This window comes from Ahaetulla prasina, chromosome 18 (genome assembly GCF_028640845.1).
Source record: "Ahaetulla prasina isolate Xishuangbanna chromosome 18, ASM2864084v1, whole genome shotgun sequence".
NCBI classification, from domain to species: Eukaryota; Metazoa; Chordata; class Lepidosauria; order Squamata; family Colubridae; genus Ahaetulla; species Ahaetulla prasina.
The window spans coordinates 4916870-4937744 of NC_080556.1; the positions used below are offsets into that span (position 1 = coordinate 4916870).

At 45.0% G+C, this 20875-nt stretch overlaps 1 protein-coding gene across 1 annotated transcript in view; it reads right to left on the reverse strand.

Annotated features, from left to right (window-relative positions):
- Positions 1-4618: 4618 nt before the first annotated feature.
- SCNN1D (sodium channel epithelial 1 subunit delta) overlaps positions 4619-20875 on the reverse strand; it is a 44870-nt gene continuing 28613 nt past the window's right edge. The window contains exons 5-13 of the mRNA XM_058160891.1: positions 16593-16696; positions 13952-14115; positions 12903-13001; positions 11271-11388; positions 9782-9860; positions 8419-8476; positions 7550-7608; positions 7254-7329; positions 4619-7146 (exon numbers count right to left, since the gene is read on the reverse strand). Coding sequence (XP_058016874.1) covers positions 6733-7146; positions 7254-7329; positions 7550-7608; positions 8419-8476; positions 9782-9860; positions 11271-11388; positions 12903-13001; positions 13952-14115; positions 16593-16696 — 1171 coding nt within the window. The 3' untranslated portion in view covers positions 4619-6732. The remainder of the gene's footprint in view (positions 7147-7253; positions 7330-7549; positions 7609-8418; positions 8477-9781; positions 9861-11270; positions 11389-12902; positions 13002-13951; positions 14116-16592; positions 16697-20875) is intronic.

A 20875-nucleotide genomic window follows, 5' to 3' on the forward strand; every position in this document is an offset into this window, starting at 1 on the left:
CTGATCTTACTTTCTGTAAACTGACATGTAACTAGAATTCACTTCAGTGTGATGACACTTATCCCATCCTAGCGTACAAAAGATTACAGGTTTGTCCTCGACTTACGACCACAATTGAGCCCGAAATTTCTGTTCCTAAATGAGACATTTGCTAAGTGAATTTTTGCCCCATTTTACGACCCTTTCCTTTGCCGCAGCTGTTAAGCGAATCGCAGCAGGTTTTCAGTTAGTAACATGCTTGTTAAGGGAATCTGGTTTTGCTTGGCAGAAGGTCATAAAAGGGGATCAAATGACTATGGGACACGGCAACCGTCATAAATGTGGGTCAGCTGCATTTTGATCACGTGGCCATGGGGATGCTGCAATGGGAATGCTTTTAAGTGTGGAAAATGGTCATAAGGCATTTTTTTCAACGCCACTGTTAAGTCTGAACGGTCACCTAAAACTGTAAGTTTTTTTTTTTTTTTTTTGTTTACATTTATACCCCGCCCTTCTCCGAAGACTCAGGGCGGCTTACAATGTATAGGGCAATAGTCTCATTCTATTTGTATATATTTACAAAGTCAACTTATTGCCCCCCCAACAATCTGGGTCCTCATTTTACCTACCTTATAAAGGATGGAAGGCTGAGTCAACCTTGGGCCGGGCTCGAACCTGCAGTAATTGCAGGCTTTGTGTTCTTAATAACAGGCCTTACCAGGCAGAGCTAAACCGGCCCTTTTGTGTTTGTATGTTTGTATGTTTGTAAAATGAACTGTTGTAAGACAAATGTCAACTCACAAACCATCCCTGCCTTGCTCTTGAGTTGCCATAGGCAAGGGGGATGAGAAAACAGTGAAGCAGCACAGCAGCTAAAACAAAAGCACATTCCAGACATCTCTCTCTCAAGCCTGTCTCCCAGGGTTACCCACAGCGGCCGGAGGGGAGTGAGCTCTACGACCCATGAAATTCCTCCATTGGCGAATGTGACGAATGACACACTTTGGGGGGGGGGAAACAGGGTCAAGTCTGGGCCGTAAATTACGTGGGGTCAGAGTTGGCTTCACTTGAAGGGTGCCGACATTAATTAGGGCATCCGTCAGAAGCCTGACAACAAGGACTACTTGTATAAATTTGGATCAGTGGTAAGTTGTTAAGCAGACCATGGGATGCTGAAGGGCCTAAGTACTTCTATGGATCTATGCAAACATTTTTTTCCTTAGTGGCATCGTGGATGAGGAATATGGGCTCTCGTTTCATCCCACCTTCATTGGCAGCTCTCTTGATTGAAACAAAGCATCTGCAGTCAGAAGCCCTCGTCTCAAGTTCTTTCCTGACCTAAGGAAGAAGTAGAGAGGTTATCAGCTGTGATGAAGGGAGGACCAACCTGAGCACTGAATCATACTCTTTAACAAAAATTAAAACACAATGATCACAATCGTTAGTATAAATGCCTCCCTTTCTTTGCACGACTATGGCTATTTTCTACAATTTCTAGCGTACGTTCTTATTTGTTTATTCATTCATATTTTTAATAGTTAAGTTAGCTATACTTTTGTCATAATTTTAAAGCTTTAATCCAGCGTTCCCTCTGGTTCCTAGCCTCTTTTTGGATTGTACACCGTTCAGGCCCTTTTCATGTAGTTTTCCCCTTCAGATTTTTTTTTTTTAAATGTGACTTCCCTTTAGGCGTACTTTCTTTAAATGTGGTTCAGTCCTAAGATTTTAATTCTTACCAGTCTCAAGGTTGACTCAACCTTCCATCCTTCCGAGGTGGGTAAAATAAGGACCCAGATTGTTGGGGGCCAGAGGCTGACTCTGTAAACCGCTTAGAGCGGGCTGTAAAAGCACTGTGAAGCGGTATATAAGTTTAAGTGCTATTGCTACTAAGACAATATTTTGTTTGAGTATTCCATATTATGTGATTATAGCAATGGCTTTTTTTTAAATTTGAATTTATATCCCGTCCTTCTCTGAAGATTCAGGGCGGCTTACACTGTGTTAAGCAATAGTCTTCACCCATTTGTATATTATATACAAAGTCAACTTTTATTGCCCCCAACAATCTGGGTCCTCATTTTACCTACCTTATAAAGGATGGAAGGCTGAGTCAACCTTGGGCCTGGTGGGACTCGAACCTGCAGTAACTGCAAGCAGCTGTGTTAATAACAAACAGACAGAACTGACTTAACAGACAGACTTAGTCTGCTGAGCCACCAGAGGCCCCTTTCTTAACCCAAGTTTGTGTGGCGAAAAGCTTCTTTTAAGAGGTGGCTTTGAAACACCAGGATTGACAAGTGTCATCTGGAGGCGTGTCAGGAAGCAAGAAAGAAGGGGTGGGGGGAGAATATTATGTTGCTAGAAATGGACCAAAAATGCTGATTCCGTAAACTACTGAGAGAGGGCTATAAAAGCCCTGTGAAGCGGTATATAAATCTAAGTGCTATTGTTAATAGTTTTTTTTTTTAAAAATGCAGGTCTTGCAAATCTGCCTGGTTCCGTATTCCCAACAGTGAGCTTGTTGGTCCAACCTTTCCTTGCTGAGAAGGGCAGTGAATGCCGTCTTATTTTAATATTGTGCTGCAATATAATCCACTTTGGTGCATCGGGCCGCTTTGAGGGCCCAGGAAATCCATGTTGGGTTTCTTTTCCTTCCTTGGGTGTGAATGAATTACAGTTGCCATGTTGTTTCTCCCTCTGCCAAGCATATCCATTCACGGATTGGTTCGTGACATGATCTGGGGAAAACCTGCCTTTCTGCCCGTCCTTTCGTTTCCATGCCAGATGGTCTCGGAGAATATTCCTTCTCTTCTTTGTCTTCAGTCAGACCGATTCCTTCTGGTGAGGCTGAATGGGCTGCCAGTCAATTGTTAGGACTGGCGCCGCTGTCTGGAACTAACGCATTACCCACTGCAACAGCAGCCAAACCAAAAGCTCAACCAGGATAAAGAGGCTTAAGCTGCCGTCTGCCACCCTAATTTGGAAAGCCGGTAGCAGACGGTTGCCTTGCCGCTGAGAAGGAGTTGTCCAAGGTTGCCCAAGAAACCAAGCGCGCTAACGCCCACACTAGCTTAGCTAACCTCGTGGTCCATCAGAGGGGGGTGGCAAGGAAGCCAGCGGAGTTGGGAGAGGTGTGTGGATGAGCCCTTCTTCAGGACAGAAATGCATCCCTGACTTTATTCATTAGATTTATATGCCGCCCATCTCACAGAAATGGGACTCTTAAGGCAGTGTTTAATAAAAATCATTTTAAAAACCAGTAATTACAATAGCACTTTAGAATTAAAACATGAAATTATTTATCCTGTCTATCCATCCATCCATCCATCCATCCATTTATCTATCTATCTATCTATCTATCTATCTATCTATCTATCTATCTATCTATCTATCTATCTATCTATCTATCTATCTATCTATAATCTATCCAGAGGTGGGCTTCACATAATTTAACAACCGGTTCACCTAGTACAGAACCAGAAATGTGAGTGCGCTTGCACGTGGCTTCCAGCACACCTTCTCGAGCAGCTGCAGCGAGTAAAGCGGGTGAGGCGCAGAAATCAGCAGGGCTGCGTGGGCGGGGCGAGTAAGCCAGAGAGTGAGATATATAGGATGGGATAGCGCTGGGGTGGGTGGGTCAGAACTGGTGGTCAGAACTACCATTTCGCCCGAACCGATCTGAACTGGCTATATCTATCTATATTATCTCTGTCTGTCTGTCTGTCTGTCTGTCTGTCTATCTAATCTATCATTTATCTATATCTATCCATCATCTATCTCTATTATCTGTCTCGGTCTCTCTATTATCTGTCCACCTATCTACTTATCTACCTGCATACCTACCTCCTAAAGGGCTAGGGAGAGTACTAATAAAGGAGAATATTTGTAGCTCAGGGTTGAAATGAGGGGGTCCTTGGGGTTCCCTGAGCTTGCTTGTTTTCTTGCAGACGCTTCATTACCCAACTAGGTACCGTCATCAGTGCTCTTTTCCCAGTTCCCAGCACTGGTGACGTTACCTAGTTTGAGTAATGAAACGTTTGCAAGAAAACAAACAAGCTCAGAGGTCCAGATAGAGTGTTATATGTGACACACAATGTAGGCAATTCATTTAAAACCCCATGCCCTTGAGATGCCCCCCTCCCCCCTAGGCCTACTGACACAACCAAATTTTAAGGAACTTCTGGAAGGACATCAAGGATGGGGCCAGTCACATGTTGGGGCGTGATGCTCCATAAGGTGGGACCCATGGCAGAAAAGTCCAGATGCAATTCCTTAGTAGATGGGATTCGAAGCTTACCTCTTCTGCTGGACTTGAGGGGATGGGCAGAGGTAATCAGAAAGTGACGGTCCCGCAAATAACCTGGCCCCATACCATCAATGGCTTTCAAGGCCAAAGCCCTGCCTCGAGTGATTAGGAAAATGGATCTACATTCATGTGTATATGTATGTGAGTGGATGGTTGGATGGACGGATGGATGATCTGATGATACTGAAGGACAATAAAGTAATCCGAACAAATTCCTGTCTGCCGTTTCAACTTTCCGAAATCGAAAGAACACGCGAACAACATACAAGGAAAATAAGTTATTAAACTACACCAGATAAGCGGGGGAAAAAAAGCTTCAGGGTTTTTTTTTAATCTTCCCATTCATACATACACACATCCCAAATAATTTACAGTCAGGTATTCATGTTTACAATGACATCCAGGTCTCAATAGCAGCACAACCGTTAAAGAGAAACAGAATCAAAATTGAAAGGGGAAAGAAAGGGAACAGCGACTGTGACAGGTGTCTTACGGCGTAATTCTACCTAGGTTGATTCAGAGAAGTCTGTTCAATCCCCTGCTGGCAAACAAAGCTTTCATACCTGAGGTTAACACACCTTTGTCTGCCAGAAATCTGCTGGAGGTGGGAGAGGGGTGTCAGTTGAAAATATTGGCTTTCCAGAACCGCTGAGCTGTTTGCAGTTGGAAGAGGAGATTGGCTTGATCTAGAACAAGATGTCTCATGTGCCTCGATACCTTTCTAGAAGGTGTGTTGGTTTCAATTGCCATTAGGTCCCTGCAAATGAGACCAAGGCGGGGTGTGTCAGCTACGCTACCTTTCAAACTGTCTCCTTGCATTCTTCTTCTACTCCGTTTTCTTTCTCCCTTTTCCCATCATTAGTCATTTCTTGTTCTTTGGCTCCTTGATAATATCCCCTCCTCAACCGTTTTAATTCTTTTTTCTTTCCTTTTTTGTTTGTTTGAACTCTTATTCTTAAGAGATCCCACCCCAGCCTCTTGTCCATGAATGGTGCCATCTTGGCTCTGTTCAGAATCAGAAGTTAAGAGAATATGGATTTCACAGAACGCCTCCGCGTACGTGCCAGCTGGGTATTTGACATGGGTAGTTGAGCTAACATACGTCGCTTTGTCTAGCAACATGTGAATAGGACTGACGAAATGGATCCTCCCAATATAATTTGCTTTTCAGCCTCCAGCAGCGGAGTTGATTCTTAAAAAAAATTAATGGCATATCCCCAATTCTCTGTTTTATGTCTAAGGCAAAAGCTTCCTTAGTTCCTGACGCCAAAGCTATATTCTGCTGAGAACTGGAAAACATCCTACCACTGACATTTTGCTTGCAGAAATTCTTATTTTCTTCCTAGTCTGATCTAAAAATAATCATGCTGATGTTTGGCATAATTGACAAAAGCGGGGACTGAAATGTCTTCCAGGCAGGGGTGGGGATTCAACCAATCCGAAGGCTTGTTATTGCCAGCGAATCACAGAAATGTAGTTGCACGCAGCTATTTTTATTTCTCGCCTGAGGGTTCGACTATAGTCAGTTTCGGAAAAAGGCTAGGCTTAATTTTGGACACCGGCCGACTTGCATTGTGGTAACTATTGCTTTGTGCCTTTGCCTGTTTGACTTAGGGAACATGGGACAGAAGAGGAACAGAACATCAGAAACGCCCAACATAGATTTTTATGGGTCAACTCAAGCACAAAAAGTCCTTTTGCTCAAATGAAGAGCACGGATGCCTGTTATCGCATCCTCCCAAGACTCCCGGCGGTCCTGTTAATGCAGCCGATACAGAACGTTTCCTCGTAAATGTCCACTTAAGAGGTATTTTTAGAAGAAAAAAAATATATGTGAGTGGTTTAACATTTAACCTGAGTAAGTCTGTGAAATGTCGAGGATCCAATTTATTCCAGTCGAGGGTGGCCAGCTGAATCTGGTTTCCTCGGGAGAGCTTCGAGTCAAAACTAATGAGAGATTTAAATATATATATATATATACAATGGCCAGGCAGTCTCCCACTGCCCCAGCTCACCAAAAGTTAGACTGCTCTTTTCAAACAGGCTGCGGAACAGCTCAAAATAAAACTTGATTATCCGTAGGACAAATGTGGCAACAGAAATAACAGAAGGAAGAAGAAACAGTTTTCAAGTCAATCCAGGAATTCATCAGCACGCGGTGGGTGCGTCAGCTGCCTAGTTCACGGGAAAAAGGGGTGGGAGGGTTGTTGACCTCCGTGACCTCCATGAGCTCACTGTCTTCCACTGAAAGGCGTAGTCCCTGATCTGCCTTAGGAGCATCTGGAAAATCTGAAAGAGGACAATCACCCATTCCACCACCTGTCGAATGCCCAATCCCGTGGGTCCTATCCTTTGGGCTTTGACATTTCCAAGTGTGGGGAATTCACCGTTCCTCTTCCCACCCACCCCTGTAGAGAAACTGTCCTTTGAAAATGGCCTTGTGGCCGTTAACTCTTGGGATCTTGGTGTGTCCCTTGGTCTTCTTGGTGCTTAAATCGGTGAAGAACCACAGGCGGATATAGTTCCGGCATCTGATACTTGTTATGTTTGGAATATGGAGGGAGCCCCTCGTCGTGGACGAAGGATGGATTCTCGTAGCTGGCCTGACACTTCTCTGCATCTTGATCCGTGGCCAAACCTTCTTCGATGTAGCGGTATTTCTCCAAAGTCAAACTCACGCTTGGCACCTTAGGGGGACTTGACACTTTGTGTCTTCTCTTGGCCGTAAGCCGCCGATAGAAGAAGATGAGAGATAAGATGATGACGTCCACGAGGAACTCAAACATCTCGACCACCGAGAGGACAGAAGATCCAAACCAAAGACTCCATTGGCTTCCCATGTTGGACATCACCAGGGTCACCTAAACCCCCAAATAAAAACATGAACCATACAGTTAGTGGCTTCCGACGTTGTTGTCTTCCGGACATAAAATGCACGCGTGAAAGAGGAATTTCCCCCCCAACTTACGTTATATTCCGGAGACTCATCCCAAGAATAGTAATCTAATTGCTCATAGAAAATATTCACCTTGGCAATATCCTTGCTGAAATGGAGGGAAAGAAAATGTGAGCGAACCAAATTTCTCTAACAATATAAAGTTTGTCCTTGAATCTGAGAGCCCTGATTAAAAACAGAAACATTTCGTAAGCCCCCGAAAGGAAACGATCGTTGTTCCTATCGGGAAAGCAAGCAAGCCAACACACCACCTGCAAATCACGGGCAGGATTTCTCCAGCCAAGGAACAAGAAAATCCTGTAACTAACCTCTTCGTTGTGGTGATGTTGTACCTGCTGTCTGCCTGCAGTGCTCTGTGAATCCATTTCTGAAATAGAAATGCAGGGACTGAAGTTAAAATCTGAAAGGGAAGACATAAGAAGACAAAAAAAGCTGCATGCTAGATGGGGAGAACCGGTAGGAATAGGGAGTTCAGCCAAGAATTCTGATTGGTCTCAGAACGATGATGTAGGAAAGTTTGCCAATGATTTTGTTTTAAAATCATGCTCAAAGAAAGGAGCATGTGATCGTTCCCCCCGTTTTCCCCAAAAGAAGATTGGATGAAGCGTGACTGGCTCAAAGTCACCCAGGGAGGTTCTGTGGCAGGATTGCCATCATCCCACAGCACTGTCAAATTATTTACTAAGACCTGTATTACTATTCTTCTTCTCTTCCTTACTAGTATTCATCTCTTCCCACTTATGACTACAACCGTGAAGCCCACCCCTGTGTATACCCATGGTCTCTGTGAATTGTTATCCCTGAAAGATATCCCACGAAATATGACCTTTATCCTATCGGGAGCTATTGAGCTCGAGGTGTGCCCTGTCTGTTCTCAGCCTTCCAAGATCAAGAGAAGCATGGACAGCTTCCAGATTCTTTCAAGAACAGTGGGATGGAAGCAACTCTATGGGAGGTACTTTTAATTGTTAGGCTGTCCATTGTAAGTCGTTACTACATTCTTTCCCGTTTCCCAGTCTGTGCAAAAAAAGAAGAAAAGAAAAGAGAAGAGAAGGGAAGGGAAGGGAAGGGAAGGGAAGGGAAGGGAAGGGAAGGGAAGGGAAGGGAAGGGAAGGAAAGGAAAGGAAAGGAAAGGAAAGGAAAGGAAAGGAAAGGAAAAGAAAAAGCATTGCTTTACCTCGGATTTAGTTGATGGCCAGTTAGCGTATCCTGCGGAGAGCTTATACCAAGTTTCCCTGCCAATGACATAAGAGTTTGCTGTTAATTCCATACCCATCCAGCAAGTTTGCATTCGTGTTTACCTCAAATATTTTTTGCAATATTGTCAAGCCCTCCCCAAAGATTTGGGAATCACTGTAATTCTATAAGTTGATGAAAAAATGAACTGGTTGTGTACAAATCTTTGTCAAACATCTGTATGTGTGGGGGATTTTTTTTCTCCTGCAAGATTATCTTCTTTTTATATCACATCTAGAGCAATCAATACATTTATTTCTGAATGTCTTGTTTAATTTCTTCTTCTTCCTCTTCCTCTTCCTCTTCCTCTTCCTCTTCCTCTTCTTCTTCTTCTTCTTCTTCTTCTTCTTCTTCTTCTTCTTCTTCTTCTTCTTCTTCTTCTTCTTCTTATTATTATTATTATTATTATTATTATTATTATTATTATTATTATTATTATTATTATTATTATTATTATTATTATTATTAAAGAAGGCTTTCCATTTTAATGAGGATTCCCCGCCCCCAAAGTATCTTGCAAGATGCCGGTCCTTTTTAAAGGAGGCACTTGTTCACAGGATATGGGGGAAGATACTGGTGTTGGTTGATCAGTGCCCTGCACAGCTGGTTTCTGCTGGAAGCTAACTGAACATGTCACCACATTATAAAAAAAAAGACATTGAGACTCTAGAAAAAGTGCAGAGAAGAGCAACCAGGATGCTTAGGGGACTGAAGTCTAAAACAGACGATGAACGGTTGCAGGGACCAGACATGGCTAGTCTAGTGAAGAGAAGGACCAGGGGAGACATGATAGCAGCCTTCCAATATTTGAGGGGCTGCCCCAGAGAGGAGGGGGTCAAGCTGTTTTCCAAAGCCCCCGAAGGCCAAACAAGGAATAATGGATGGAAACTGAACAAGGAGATATTCAACCTGTAAATAAGGAGGAATTTTCTGACGGTGAGAACCATCAACCTATGGAACAGAAGTTGCCTCCGGAAGTTGTGGGAGCTTCATCCCTGGAGGCTTTCAAGAAGAGACTGGACAGCCATCTGTTGAAAATGGCCTAGAGTCTCCCACTTGGGAGGGTGGGGGTTGGACTAGATGACCTACAAAGTCCCTTCCAACTCTGTTCATCTGTAATGTCCCTGAGGTGGGGAAAGGTGGCCCAGGGAAGATTCAAGCCTTATATGTCTGCGTGCACGCTTGGAGGATCTGAAGCATGGGAGGAGATGAGATTTCACAGGACAAGACAGGGAACGGCAGAAAACGAGGGGAGGGTCAACCTGCCCTCCCTCCATCCACATGAACATTCCTCTGCTACTCACTTGCACAGCTTGGGGCATTGGCTAAAGCAGATTAGCTGGTGGTCGGTGAGCTCTTTGTACAGCAGATAGAAGCAATGACCTGGGGGAAAAAAGGAATGAGGTCAATAGAAAGAAGGCAACCACCACAGGTAAAACTGTGGCTGAAAGTTCAGGGCTGGAAGATCCCAAAGGAGAAGCTGAAACTGGACTTCGAGAAAATCCCCGTTTCCCGTTTCCAGACGAATACAGCTGGCCTGTCGCTTCCTATTTACAGCTGTGCAATGTCTGGCTTTCCCTTCCTGTTTCCAAACTAAATAACAGTTGGGTCAGGCTGCTGTCCAAATGCTAAAGGCAAGTAGGGGTTTAGGCTGCCTTGATCTCACGGAGACTTTGAAAGGACGAGTTACGGAACTGTCCTGTAGCAGCTCTGAGAACAAAGCAAAGATTAGCTCAGTAAATGCCATCAGCCCTTTGAGAAAGTCCAGAAGAGGAACCAAAACTACGAGGACTAAACGCAACTTTTATTGTAAGGTTACAACAACAGGATCTTGCAGGAGGCTTCCCCTCTGTTGCCTTTACGTTTCTGAGAACTAGGGAGGGGGTGTCAGGGTTCCAAGTAACACCCCCAACGAAATCAAACTCCGAGGCTTGCAAAGCTAACTCTTATTAGAGATGTCATATTGGCACATCTGGAAAAACCCGAATCTGAGAGCTTCCGGGTTTTCCTCACCTAAAAGAAAGTTCAAGACCTTGTCCACTTCTCCCACATGTCCACCACTGCTCCAATCAGTTCCTTCACCTAGAGAAAACAACCTCCACTTTCTTCTCTGCACAGCTGTCGGACACCATGGCTTTGAACCTCTCTGCGAAGTTTTGTTACGGCTAATTCTACTTCACTCATGCGATCCCCCCTCCCAACTTCCCACGGTAGGATTGTGGCAGGCCTGGATCCTGGAAGGCACCAAGGCAATATGGCTTCCAGGCATGACACGGGGTTCCTTCTGAGATGTTTCCTCCACCTCATTCCTTCTGTGGGCTGAGAGATCTCCTGTCAAACCATTGTTGCTGCCGTTGCTTTTCTTCCTGCCTCCCCCAAGGTTATTTTCACATCCCATTACAGAACGGAGCCACAATGACAAAATAAACAGGAATTGAAAAACGAAGGGGAAAAAAAAGAAAAAAAGAAACGTCCTCCCTTGTCAAACCGTACTGTATGCCCTTGCAAAACAAAGAATGGCATTGAAGCTCTTAAAATGTATAGTGTGAGAACTCATTTTGGCGCCAGGTGGCACTGCCAAATTGAGAGGGCACAAAGAAAAGGCAACGCTTGGGAGTTTCGAAAGGGCGGCAGAGGCAATAATGCGCTGTAGCCTAGAGTGAGAGGTTTGGCCCGTCTCCCCACCCCGAAATCTGACTAAAAGACAGTGAAGCAAGACATCCAACAAGCTTAGGGAGACAGATGTGAAGGACACCAGACAGATCAATGTCCTTGTCCGTCTTGATTCCTTACCCCAGGCAGGATGTTTATTGTAGTTGCAATACTCGGCCCCAGGAGGTAATGGGTAAAAATAATATCCACAGCCACACTTCTGAACCATATGATGCTGGAAGCAGGAATGCAAACAGGCCTGCAAGACGATGTGAAATGGCAACGTTGGTTGGGAGAGCAGAGCAAAACAGGGGGTTGGGTTCCTCTTATTGCACTGAATTTGGAACCTCAGATTCACTAGATTGCACGAGGAACATGGGTTAAGAGGAGCAGTGAGGGCTATACCTATAACACGAAAATGAGCGAGCAAGGAAAAAGTTCTGTTGACAAGAGGATAAAATGCTGAATTTCAGACAGGGATTGCAATTAGGTTCATAGCCCAGGCCGTTGTGACCTGCCAGCAGCCAGTGGATCTGGCAGCAGATTCGGACAGTGAGGAAATTGGGGAGGAACATGGGCCAGTCCTGGAGTCTGGGGAAGGCTCTGACTAGGGCTCTGCGTCGGAGGCAGAGATGGGGCCAGGGCCATCTGACAGTTGTCATCTGCCTTTGGAGTCGGACATCAGTGGAGCAGAAGAACAGCTGGAGCCTGTTCCCAGTGTGTGCATGCGCAGAGCTGCCAGGAGAAGGAAACTGCTAAAGAACAAGGGTCGACTCAGGAGTAAAGCCACAGGTGGACGGTGAATGGCCCCTCCCATAGGGGTGAAGGGGAGGGGAGTTTGCAGGAGACAATTAGTTCATTTGGGTGAAGATCTGTTCCTGCATTCTTGCCAAGTATTGTCGGTTACAGGGTGGAGTATGAAAGATATCAGCCTGGCCGCTCTCCAAGCCTGACAAAGGTCGATAATCGTGAACTATCTTGAAAGACTGCGGGAGAAGAAAGACTTTGATGGAGAGGAATTCACTGTAAATTAAATAAAAGGGGTTTATCGGGACGAGGGTTCGGCTTCGTGCTGCTGGGGAAGCCTAAGTCAGAACACAGGCATTGGGAGGGTTGGATATTGTCTGAATGGGGACATGTTAAATATATGCTGTATATCCTGTTTCTCCTAAAATAAGACATCCCCTAATAATAAGCTCAATTGGGCTTTTGAGCACATGTGCTAAACTAAGGCCCCCCAAAAATAAGCCCTCCCTGAAAATATTTAGACGCATGTGCAGCCATTTCCTCTGGTTAGGGTTAGGGAGACAGAGCTGGAAATCAGGTAAGTTGGTAAAAGCAGCCTGCCTTGCTGTACGTGCCCCAAAATAATAAGACCTCCCTGAAAATAAAGCCAAGCGCTTATTTCGGGGTTCAAAAAAATATAAGACAGGGTCTTATTTTCGGGGAAACACGGTATTTATACCGTGTAGTGATGGCTGCCAACTGGGAAGGCTTGAAAAAGAGGGACTAGTCAAATGAATGGACAAGATCATAACGGCCATATATTGTCTCCAGCATTGGAAACTGTAAACTGATCGATATCATTTCCTAAGGAGTTGAGTGACTAAAAGGATGCCGCCATCTCTGGACTTTCCAAGAGAAAGTCTAGGAATCTTGAACTTCTTTTCTCGGTTGTAACCTTGGCCCCAGGATCGACGGAGATGGGCGGAGATTCAAAGATGAGATCTGAACAAATAAATGGGGGCCGCGCCCTCTTCGCTTTCTCCATACCTGCAGTGTATACGTGCTGTTGTAGAGTAATTTGATGTTGACATCTTCCCCGTTATTGGTACATAGGCTGTAATTCCCACCCAAGCGTGACACCTCATCCTATGCCATTGGGAGAGAAAAAGAAGCATTTGATTGCAAAATTCAGTGTCTCCAAACCCAGCTGCTGATGCTTGGTACCCTCTGGACTAAAGTCGAAATACTTTCCCTATACCTGCCGTTTGGGAATATGCTTTGTTCGCTGGCCTTAGCTGGTTGCTTGGAAGAGTATATACTGTACATATAGAGAACAGTCTACTGCTCTTATGGCTAATGGGGCTCCTCATTTGTCAACACTGAACTGTACAGGTAGTCCTCGACTTACAGCCATTTATTTAGTGACCGTTCAAAGTTACAACAGTATTGTTTTTTTCACACTTAACAACAGTTGCAGAATCTCCATGTTCATACGATCAAAATTCGGATGTTTGGCAACTGGCATGTAATTATGATGTTTGCAGTGTCCCGGGGGTTATACGATCACATTTTGAGACCTTCCGACAAGCAAAGTCAATGGGGAAGCCAGATTCCCTTAACAACCGTGTTACTAACTTAACAACTGGAGTGATTCAGTTAAAACAACTGTGGCCAGAAAGGTCACAAAATGGGGCAAAACTCACTTAACAGCTGTTTTGCTTAGCAACGGAAGCTTGGGGTCCATTGTAGCCTGAGGTAGAGGACTACCTGTCAACCACCTGCCGGGAATTCTATAAATCAGGGGTCAGCAACCTTAAAATACTCAAAGAGCCACAATAGTCCTAACTGGAAGCCCCCTGTTCAATTCTGGAGCTGACCGGAAGTCCGGTTTCCCCCACCATTGTCTCTCCTCCTAGTGCAGCCTCCTTTTTCCTCTACCTGTCTTAACTGAAAGCCCCATCAATTGTGGAGCCAACCAGCAACGGGGAGCCGCAGCAGAGGGATGAAAGAGCTACATGCGGCTCCAGAGCCGCGGGTTGCCGACTCCTGCTATAGACAGTTCTTGAAAGTCGCCTTTGAGAGACCAGCAATCCCACCTGTTTGATGCCAATGGTACTTTTGGTCCCAGGCCTGATGTCAAAACCTTCGTGCTCCAAAAAGGGGGTTTGGTTGTGTCGGTGAATCATGACTTTCACGCCCGCCGTGGTGGACAGCAGAGGGATGTGGTCTTTTTGCTCCACTTTGAGAATGAGGGACAGGCCTGTATTGGGAAGCAGGAGGTAGGGGTAGGAGAAATGGGAGGACATTTTAAAATCAGGATTCAGCAGAAGAGGGCAGGGTTTGTTTCTATCGTTGCTCGGATTGTACTGCAGGCGAGGAGGCTGATAGAAACCGAATCTGCCCTGCACATGGCTTGCCTCTGATGTTGTGATTAGCAAGTATGGGAGCAACACTGGTTGTGTGGGTTGTGTTTCGCTTGTGAATTATTCACTGTGACTCTGCAGCCTCCCATGTGAATAGAGGAGGGAGTTAACTGCCTTGAGGAATACGCAGTGGTGGAGAATGCATGTGCTTCTATGTTCTCCTGTACGCACCGAGGAAATTCACAGATTTCAAATAGGTTAGGGGAAATGTCTGTTCACATTTAGTGTAATTTTGTGCCGTGTTTTCCCCAAAATAAGACCCTGCCTTATATTTTCTGAACCCCGAAATAAGCAATTGGATTTATTTTTGGGGAGGTCTTATTATTTTAGGGCGCATGGAGCAAGATGGGGCTCCTCTTGCCGTCTTACCTGATTTCCAGCTCTGCGTTTAAATATTTTCAGGGAGGGCTTATTTTCAGGGGGAGGCTTATTTTAGCGCATGCACTCAAAAGTCCGATTGGGCTTATTATCAGGGGATGATAATACAGCGATGTTTTTTTTTCTAGGACTTGTAAAAACAACAAAAAGCTCTGAAAGGCTCAAGGAGATTTAATGCCCGATTTGCACCGAGATGGAAACATCTCTGTGACTCACCCTATCCTCTTTCTTTGGCTCTCCCTAGAGTAACACGTTCTAAAAACAGCGTTAGCGTCTCATAAACTTGCTGTCTGCCTGTTTAAACACATCCTATATCTTATGTCTGCTATGCTCGGAGCAACCTGCATCTGGAATTGTGATAGCCCAAATGGCTGCCCAGGTCTGTAGCGCTGTTTTCGTTCTATCCGCCCTGCCCTCCAGATTTTTTTCCTCATTGCTTTTCACTTTCTCTGTTCTTTACCGTTAAAGTGACATGAGGTCATGGGATTCTGCTTTTCCACTGTTACTCTTTCCTTGATTAAAACCAGTCTTCAATTTTTTACACACACACACACACACACATACACACACACACACACACACACACACGTTTCCTCAAAAATAAGACCGGGATTTATATTAATGGTTGTTCCAAAAGACACAATTAGTTTTTATTTTCCTATTAAGTCTTATTTTCAGGGAAATACGGTACTAAATGCGTCCGTTTGGTTGACAATCTTAACTGGGGCTTACTTTTGGGTATGGCTTATATTGTGAGCATTCTGAAAAATCATGCTAGTGCTTATTTTCCAGTTGGGTCTAATTTTCTGGGAAACAGGTGTGTGTGTGTGGGTGTGGGTGTGTTGTTTCCCAGAAAAAATATATATGCACCCTGTTTCCCACAAAATAAGACCCAACCGGAAAATACTTTCTGTCAAGAAGTTGAGCATTATACCTGGATTGAAAAGAAAAGACTCCCTTCCCCCACATTCATTCCTAAACTGAATTAACTACAGGTAGTCCTTGACTTACAAAAGTTCATTTAGCGACAGTTCGAAGCTACAACGGCACTGAAAAAAGTGACTTGTGACCATTTTTCACAGTTACAACCGTTGCAGCATCCCCATGGTCACGTGACTTACATTCAGAGGCTTGACAATTGACTCACATTTATGACGGCTGAAGTGCCCTGGAGTCATGTGATTTCCCCTTTTGCGACCTTCTGACAAGCCAAATCAATGGGGAAGCCAGATTCACTTAACAACCGTGTTACTAATTTAAAGATCTGCAGGGATTCATTTAACCGATAAGTGGCGGGAAAAGTCGTAAAATGGGGCAAAACTCACCCTTCACAAATTTCTTACACAACAACATACATTTTTGGCTGAACTGTTAAGCTGAGGACTTAACCTGTATTAATTCTGGCTAACCCGGACTGACTCAGAAGTGAAGGAGCTACGTGTCTGGTTAGAGCAGGGTTTCCCAACCTTTCAGTACCCAGAAATCCAGGCTGGCTGGGGAATTCTGGGAGATGACATCTTATACTTGTCAAGGTGGATGAAACACTGGGTTAGAATGTGGATGGGAAACAAGGCAACGCTAGAAGTTGGAGCTACTTTTGGAAGCCGGAGAAACATCTTGGAGAAGGTGATTGTAAACCAATAACCCTGCCAAGAAAACTGCATCAACATGTTTGTTAAGTTTATCTTGATTTGAAGACTTTTTGATTTTGATATCTTTTTTTTTTTTGGAAAAACAGCAGTTGAGAGATCACCTTGCATTAAAAAGAACCTAAAGATAGTATCTTGTCTTCCCCACATGGCCAATCAAATCCTGAAAATAAAGGAAAACAGAAGGCGCAGCGCAGCAACCCCCAGCCGCTGGCATTTCAATCTAATTTTGCAAGATTTGGATTAATTGACTTATTTTTTTGGGTGGGTGGGGGATCTGTACATACCATAAACAATTCCCGGTTTGAAAGCTTTCCAGAACTTATCCGTTCCATTCTTGTTAAGGGTGAAGCAGCTTCCGTAGACCGGGTGGTGAAAATGTTCGTGATCGCTGTTGGGAAAAGACATCACAGAAAGAAAGAAGAATGAAAATAGGCCCAGAAAAAAATTGAAATGATAAAAAGCACTTTCTGGGCATGGTGATTGTTAACAGTGGGCCAGTTTTCTCCAAATTGGGAAGGGTTTTATGTTTCGTTTGTTCCGGTTGTGATAAACGGTATAAAGCAGAGGTCCCCCAACTTTTACAATATTGTGGAATGGCAGGTTAGGAGGAGACGGTTCCACGCAAGTGTCAGACAAGTGCACACAGCTCCATTGGCACAAGTACCCGCCACTCATGAAAATGGAGCTATGCGTGCACGCTCAGCGCTTCAGCGCCCCAGTTCTGAACGGACCATGGCCAGCTACTGGGTCATAGTCCAGTGGTGGGATACCCCTGCTATAAACAGTCCTTTTGCATAGAAGGTGGTCTCACCCTGTATATGCCCTGCAGCAATCCATAGGCTGAGCTATGAAAGCCATTGGCCTCAAATCATCCAGGAAGCTCCATAATCAATTGGTTAGTTAAATTGGGCCCTCATGTCCCACTCCAGCATTTATATATATATATATATATATATATATATATATATATCTTTACAGCAGTACGATCCGATTCAATCTAAATCTTGTGGAGACGTTGTGTAATCTGTTATATTTACACCCTGTTTGGTGGATTAAGTAAAGTTCACGTCTGGCGATTCCTTAGCATATTTAAGTGTTTGTGAATTTCTTAAATTTTGTCTGGATAAGCCTAAAACAAATGTTTGCTTAGCGGATACGGTGATAGCGTGGATATGGAGATAGCGTGATGATTTCGCTTCTTGCAGTCTGTTCCCTTGTATCCAGACTGGGCAGAGGTTGACATTTCCTGCTTGGGCTCCAGCAAATGGAGAAGGGGAAAAAAAATCCTAGGAAAGCTGATACATACAGACATGATGATGAGGCAGGATAAAATAATAATGGTGAAGAACCACATCAGTTCTAAGGTCAAAAGTCACCCCCTGCAGGATATTCAAGCCTACATCAGAGAGCTGGCACAAAGCGAAAGGTTACTGAAAATTTAAATGTTGATAGGCAAAAAGCCTTAGGCTGATAATAGGCCAATTAGGATCATTTGCTTCATCAAATCAGGCCTTCTGAAGTTGAAAGGGATTAGATGTCCTTAATCGGGAAGATTTAGAGCTAGCTAGAAGTTTGATCAAAATCTTGCTTAGCACAGAGATATAGCCAGTGGTGAAATTCAATTTTTTTTTTTTACTACTGGTTCTATGGGCATGGCTTGGTGGGTGTGGTGTGGCTTGTGGGCATGGCAGGGGAAGGATACTGCAAAATCCCCATTCCCACCCCACTCCTGGGCAAGGATATTGCAAAATCTCCATTCCTACCCCACTCTGGGGCCAGCCAGAGGTGGTATTTGCCTGTTCTCTGAACTATTCAAAATTTCCCACTACTGGTTCTCCAGAACCTGTCAGAACCTGCTGGATTTCACCCCTGGATATAGCCTGTATTTCAAGATTTGTGGATGGAATGGAAAAGTCTTAGGTGCAATTTCCGGGGAGACTTTTTTAAAAAAATGATTAGCAAACTTTTGTTATTTTATTTGCCACACTTCACGTGCAGATTTATCTAAATCAAGACCTCCAAGCTTGGCAACTTTTAAGACGTGTGGACTTCAACTCCCAGAATTCCTACATTGCAAGAAGGAACAGGGGGGAGCCAGGAGAAAGATAAACCTGGATTGGATCAATGCCTGTTTCTGAATTACAACAGACATGCTGTTCACCTGATTACTCTCCAAGCGTGCAGCTGAGCATTTCCCCTTTCTGGCGGGTTAAATATTAAAATCGGGTATCTATAGATATCTCAAATAAATAGAGAAGGCCGAGAAGAAAGAGGCATGGGAGGGAAGAAAACCCCAAACCAACCAATTTGTCCAGCCCAATGTGTGTTGTTCCAGTGACACAAAGTGAAACCTATCACTTCTTTGTGCAATCCGACTTAGCTTTGGGCTGGGTGGCTTCGCAATAGGGCAAAAAAGGGGTTAGCAAAGGTGGAGGTTGCAAAAAAGGGCTTAGCAAAGGTTGCACAGCTCTGCAATGTCCCCAGGACAATGTTCCAGGCAAGTGTCAGGAGAAGTTATTTAACCAGGTGTGGGTAGGTTTGCAATGGTTTTATCAGATTGTTCTCAACACGACAGCAGTTGTGTTGGAATGGAAAAGCTAATTGTGAGCATTGGGCGGCGCTCGGGATAGCTTCGTGCCTTTCCTTCCCCTCGAGAGATATAGGAAGCAGGAGGGAGTTTGGAGCAATGGCAAGGATGTCTCCCCTTCAATGCCCTGGATTTCTCCCCCCCACACCTCACCCCCCAAGGAGAAAGCTGTCAACGTCCTGTTGTGGAATTTCAGAAACGACTTGGTGATTGTGAAATTGGTGGTTTAAATAAGGGGTCCCCAAGCTTTCGGACCTCAGGGACCACTAAATTCATAATTTTAAATCCCGCGGACCACTAATATGATCTGCCTAATGACCGGCTGCATGGTCATGTGACTGGGTGGTCATGTGACTGGGTGGGCGTGGCCAACTCAATGTCACTCACATCGAGGGGCGCCGCCCCCTTGCCAGCCACTCCTCGCCTGACACCCCACCCCCCCAGCTCCTTAGGGCCCCAACAGGAAGCAGCTGTTGGAGCTAAGCAGCCACCAGGAGAAAGAGTTGGCAAAACAGGATCTGACCGAGAAGGAGGCTCAGCAGAAGCACTTCACTGAGGACTAGGAGCATAGGCTTTCCAAGCAGAGGGAAGACCTGCGGGAGTGCAAGGCCAGGTACTGGGGCCTGGAGGCTCAGTGGGCTGAGATGGTCAGCCAGTTCCAGGCCATGATGCTGTCCCACTGGAACGAGGCCCTCTGGCTCTTTGCCACCAGCGGCACTTCCCTCCAGCCTTCGCCCAAAGCCCCACACCAGGAGGCTGAAGCAGATCCCAAGTTGGAATTTCTGCCCCCCTCCGACCCGCACAAGAAAACCCCAAAAAGGGGGAGACTCTGTGCAGCAACACAAACATTCATTGCACGTATCCGGCCCAGGGACCTTAGTCTGAGGACCCCTGATTTAGTGCAATATAAAAAGTGCAAATAATTTTTTTGCAGATCACCAACATTTTCTCGCGGACCACCAGTGATCCACGGACCACCAGTTGGTGACCACTGATTTAAATAGGTGGGGTGCGCTTGACAAGCGGGGGTTAAAAGGGAAGATGCAAAAGGACACCCTGCAGTTGCTTTGAGGCTAATCCGTTTAATGATCTATGCTCGTTTCCAAAGGGGAAAACCGGCATTGTTCATTGTTCGCCTGGTTTTGCTTTCATTCCCACTCCCCCACCCCCCCGATGTCTTTAGCTCGATACTACGTACAGATAGTCCTCGACTTACAACTGTTTGTTTAGTGACCGTTCAAAGTTACAATGGCACTGAACGACCGTTTTTCACACTCATGACCCTTGCAGCAACCCCGTGATCGTGTGATCCAAATTCAGACGCTTGGCAACCGGTTCAGACTTACGACCGTTGCTGTGTCTCAAGATCATGGGATCTCCTTTTGCGACCTTCCGATAAGGAGAGTCAATGGGGAAGTAGGATTCACTTAACCATCGACCTGCCAACTGATCAACTGCACTGATTCACTTAACCACGGTGGCAAGAAAGGTCGTAAAATGGGGCAAAACTCTGTTAATAACTGTCTCACTTAACAACAGAAATTTGGGGGTCAATTGTGGTCATAAGTCGAGGGCTACCTGTATAGGGCGAAGAAGCACTTGAATTGGTTGTATCCGGATCCTTTCAAATGGTTTTTTTATGCAGTGATGGAATTCAAATTTTTTTACTACTGGTTCTGTGGCTGTGGCTTGGTGGGTATTGAAGGGGAAGGATACTGCAACATCTCCATTCCCACCCCACTCCAGGGCGAAGGATATTGCAAAATCTCCATTCCCACCTCACTCTGGGGCCAGCCAGAGGTGGTATTTGCCGGTTTTCCAAACTACTCGAAATTTCCGCTACCGGTTCTCCCGAACCTGTCAGAACCTGCTGAATAGCATCCCTGGTTTTATGATGTGAGTCAAAAAGGTTGGACAGGGGAAGGATTTCCATACTGGGGAGGTGATAATCCAGAGCAAAACAGCCCACCTCCCCCCAAA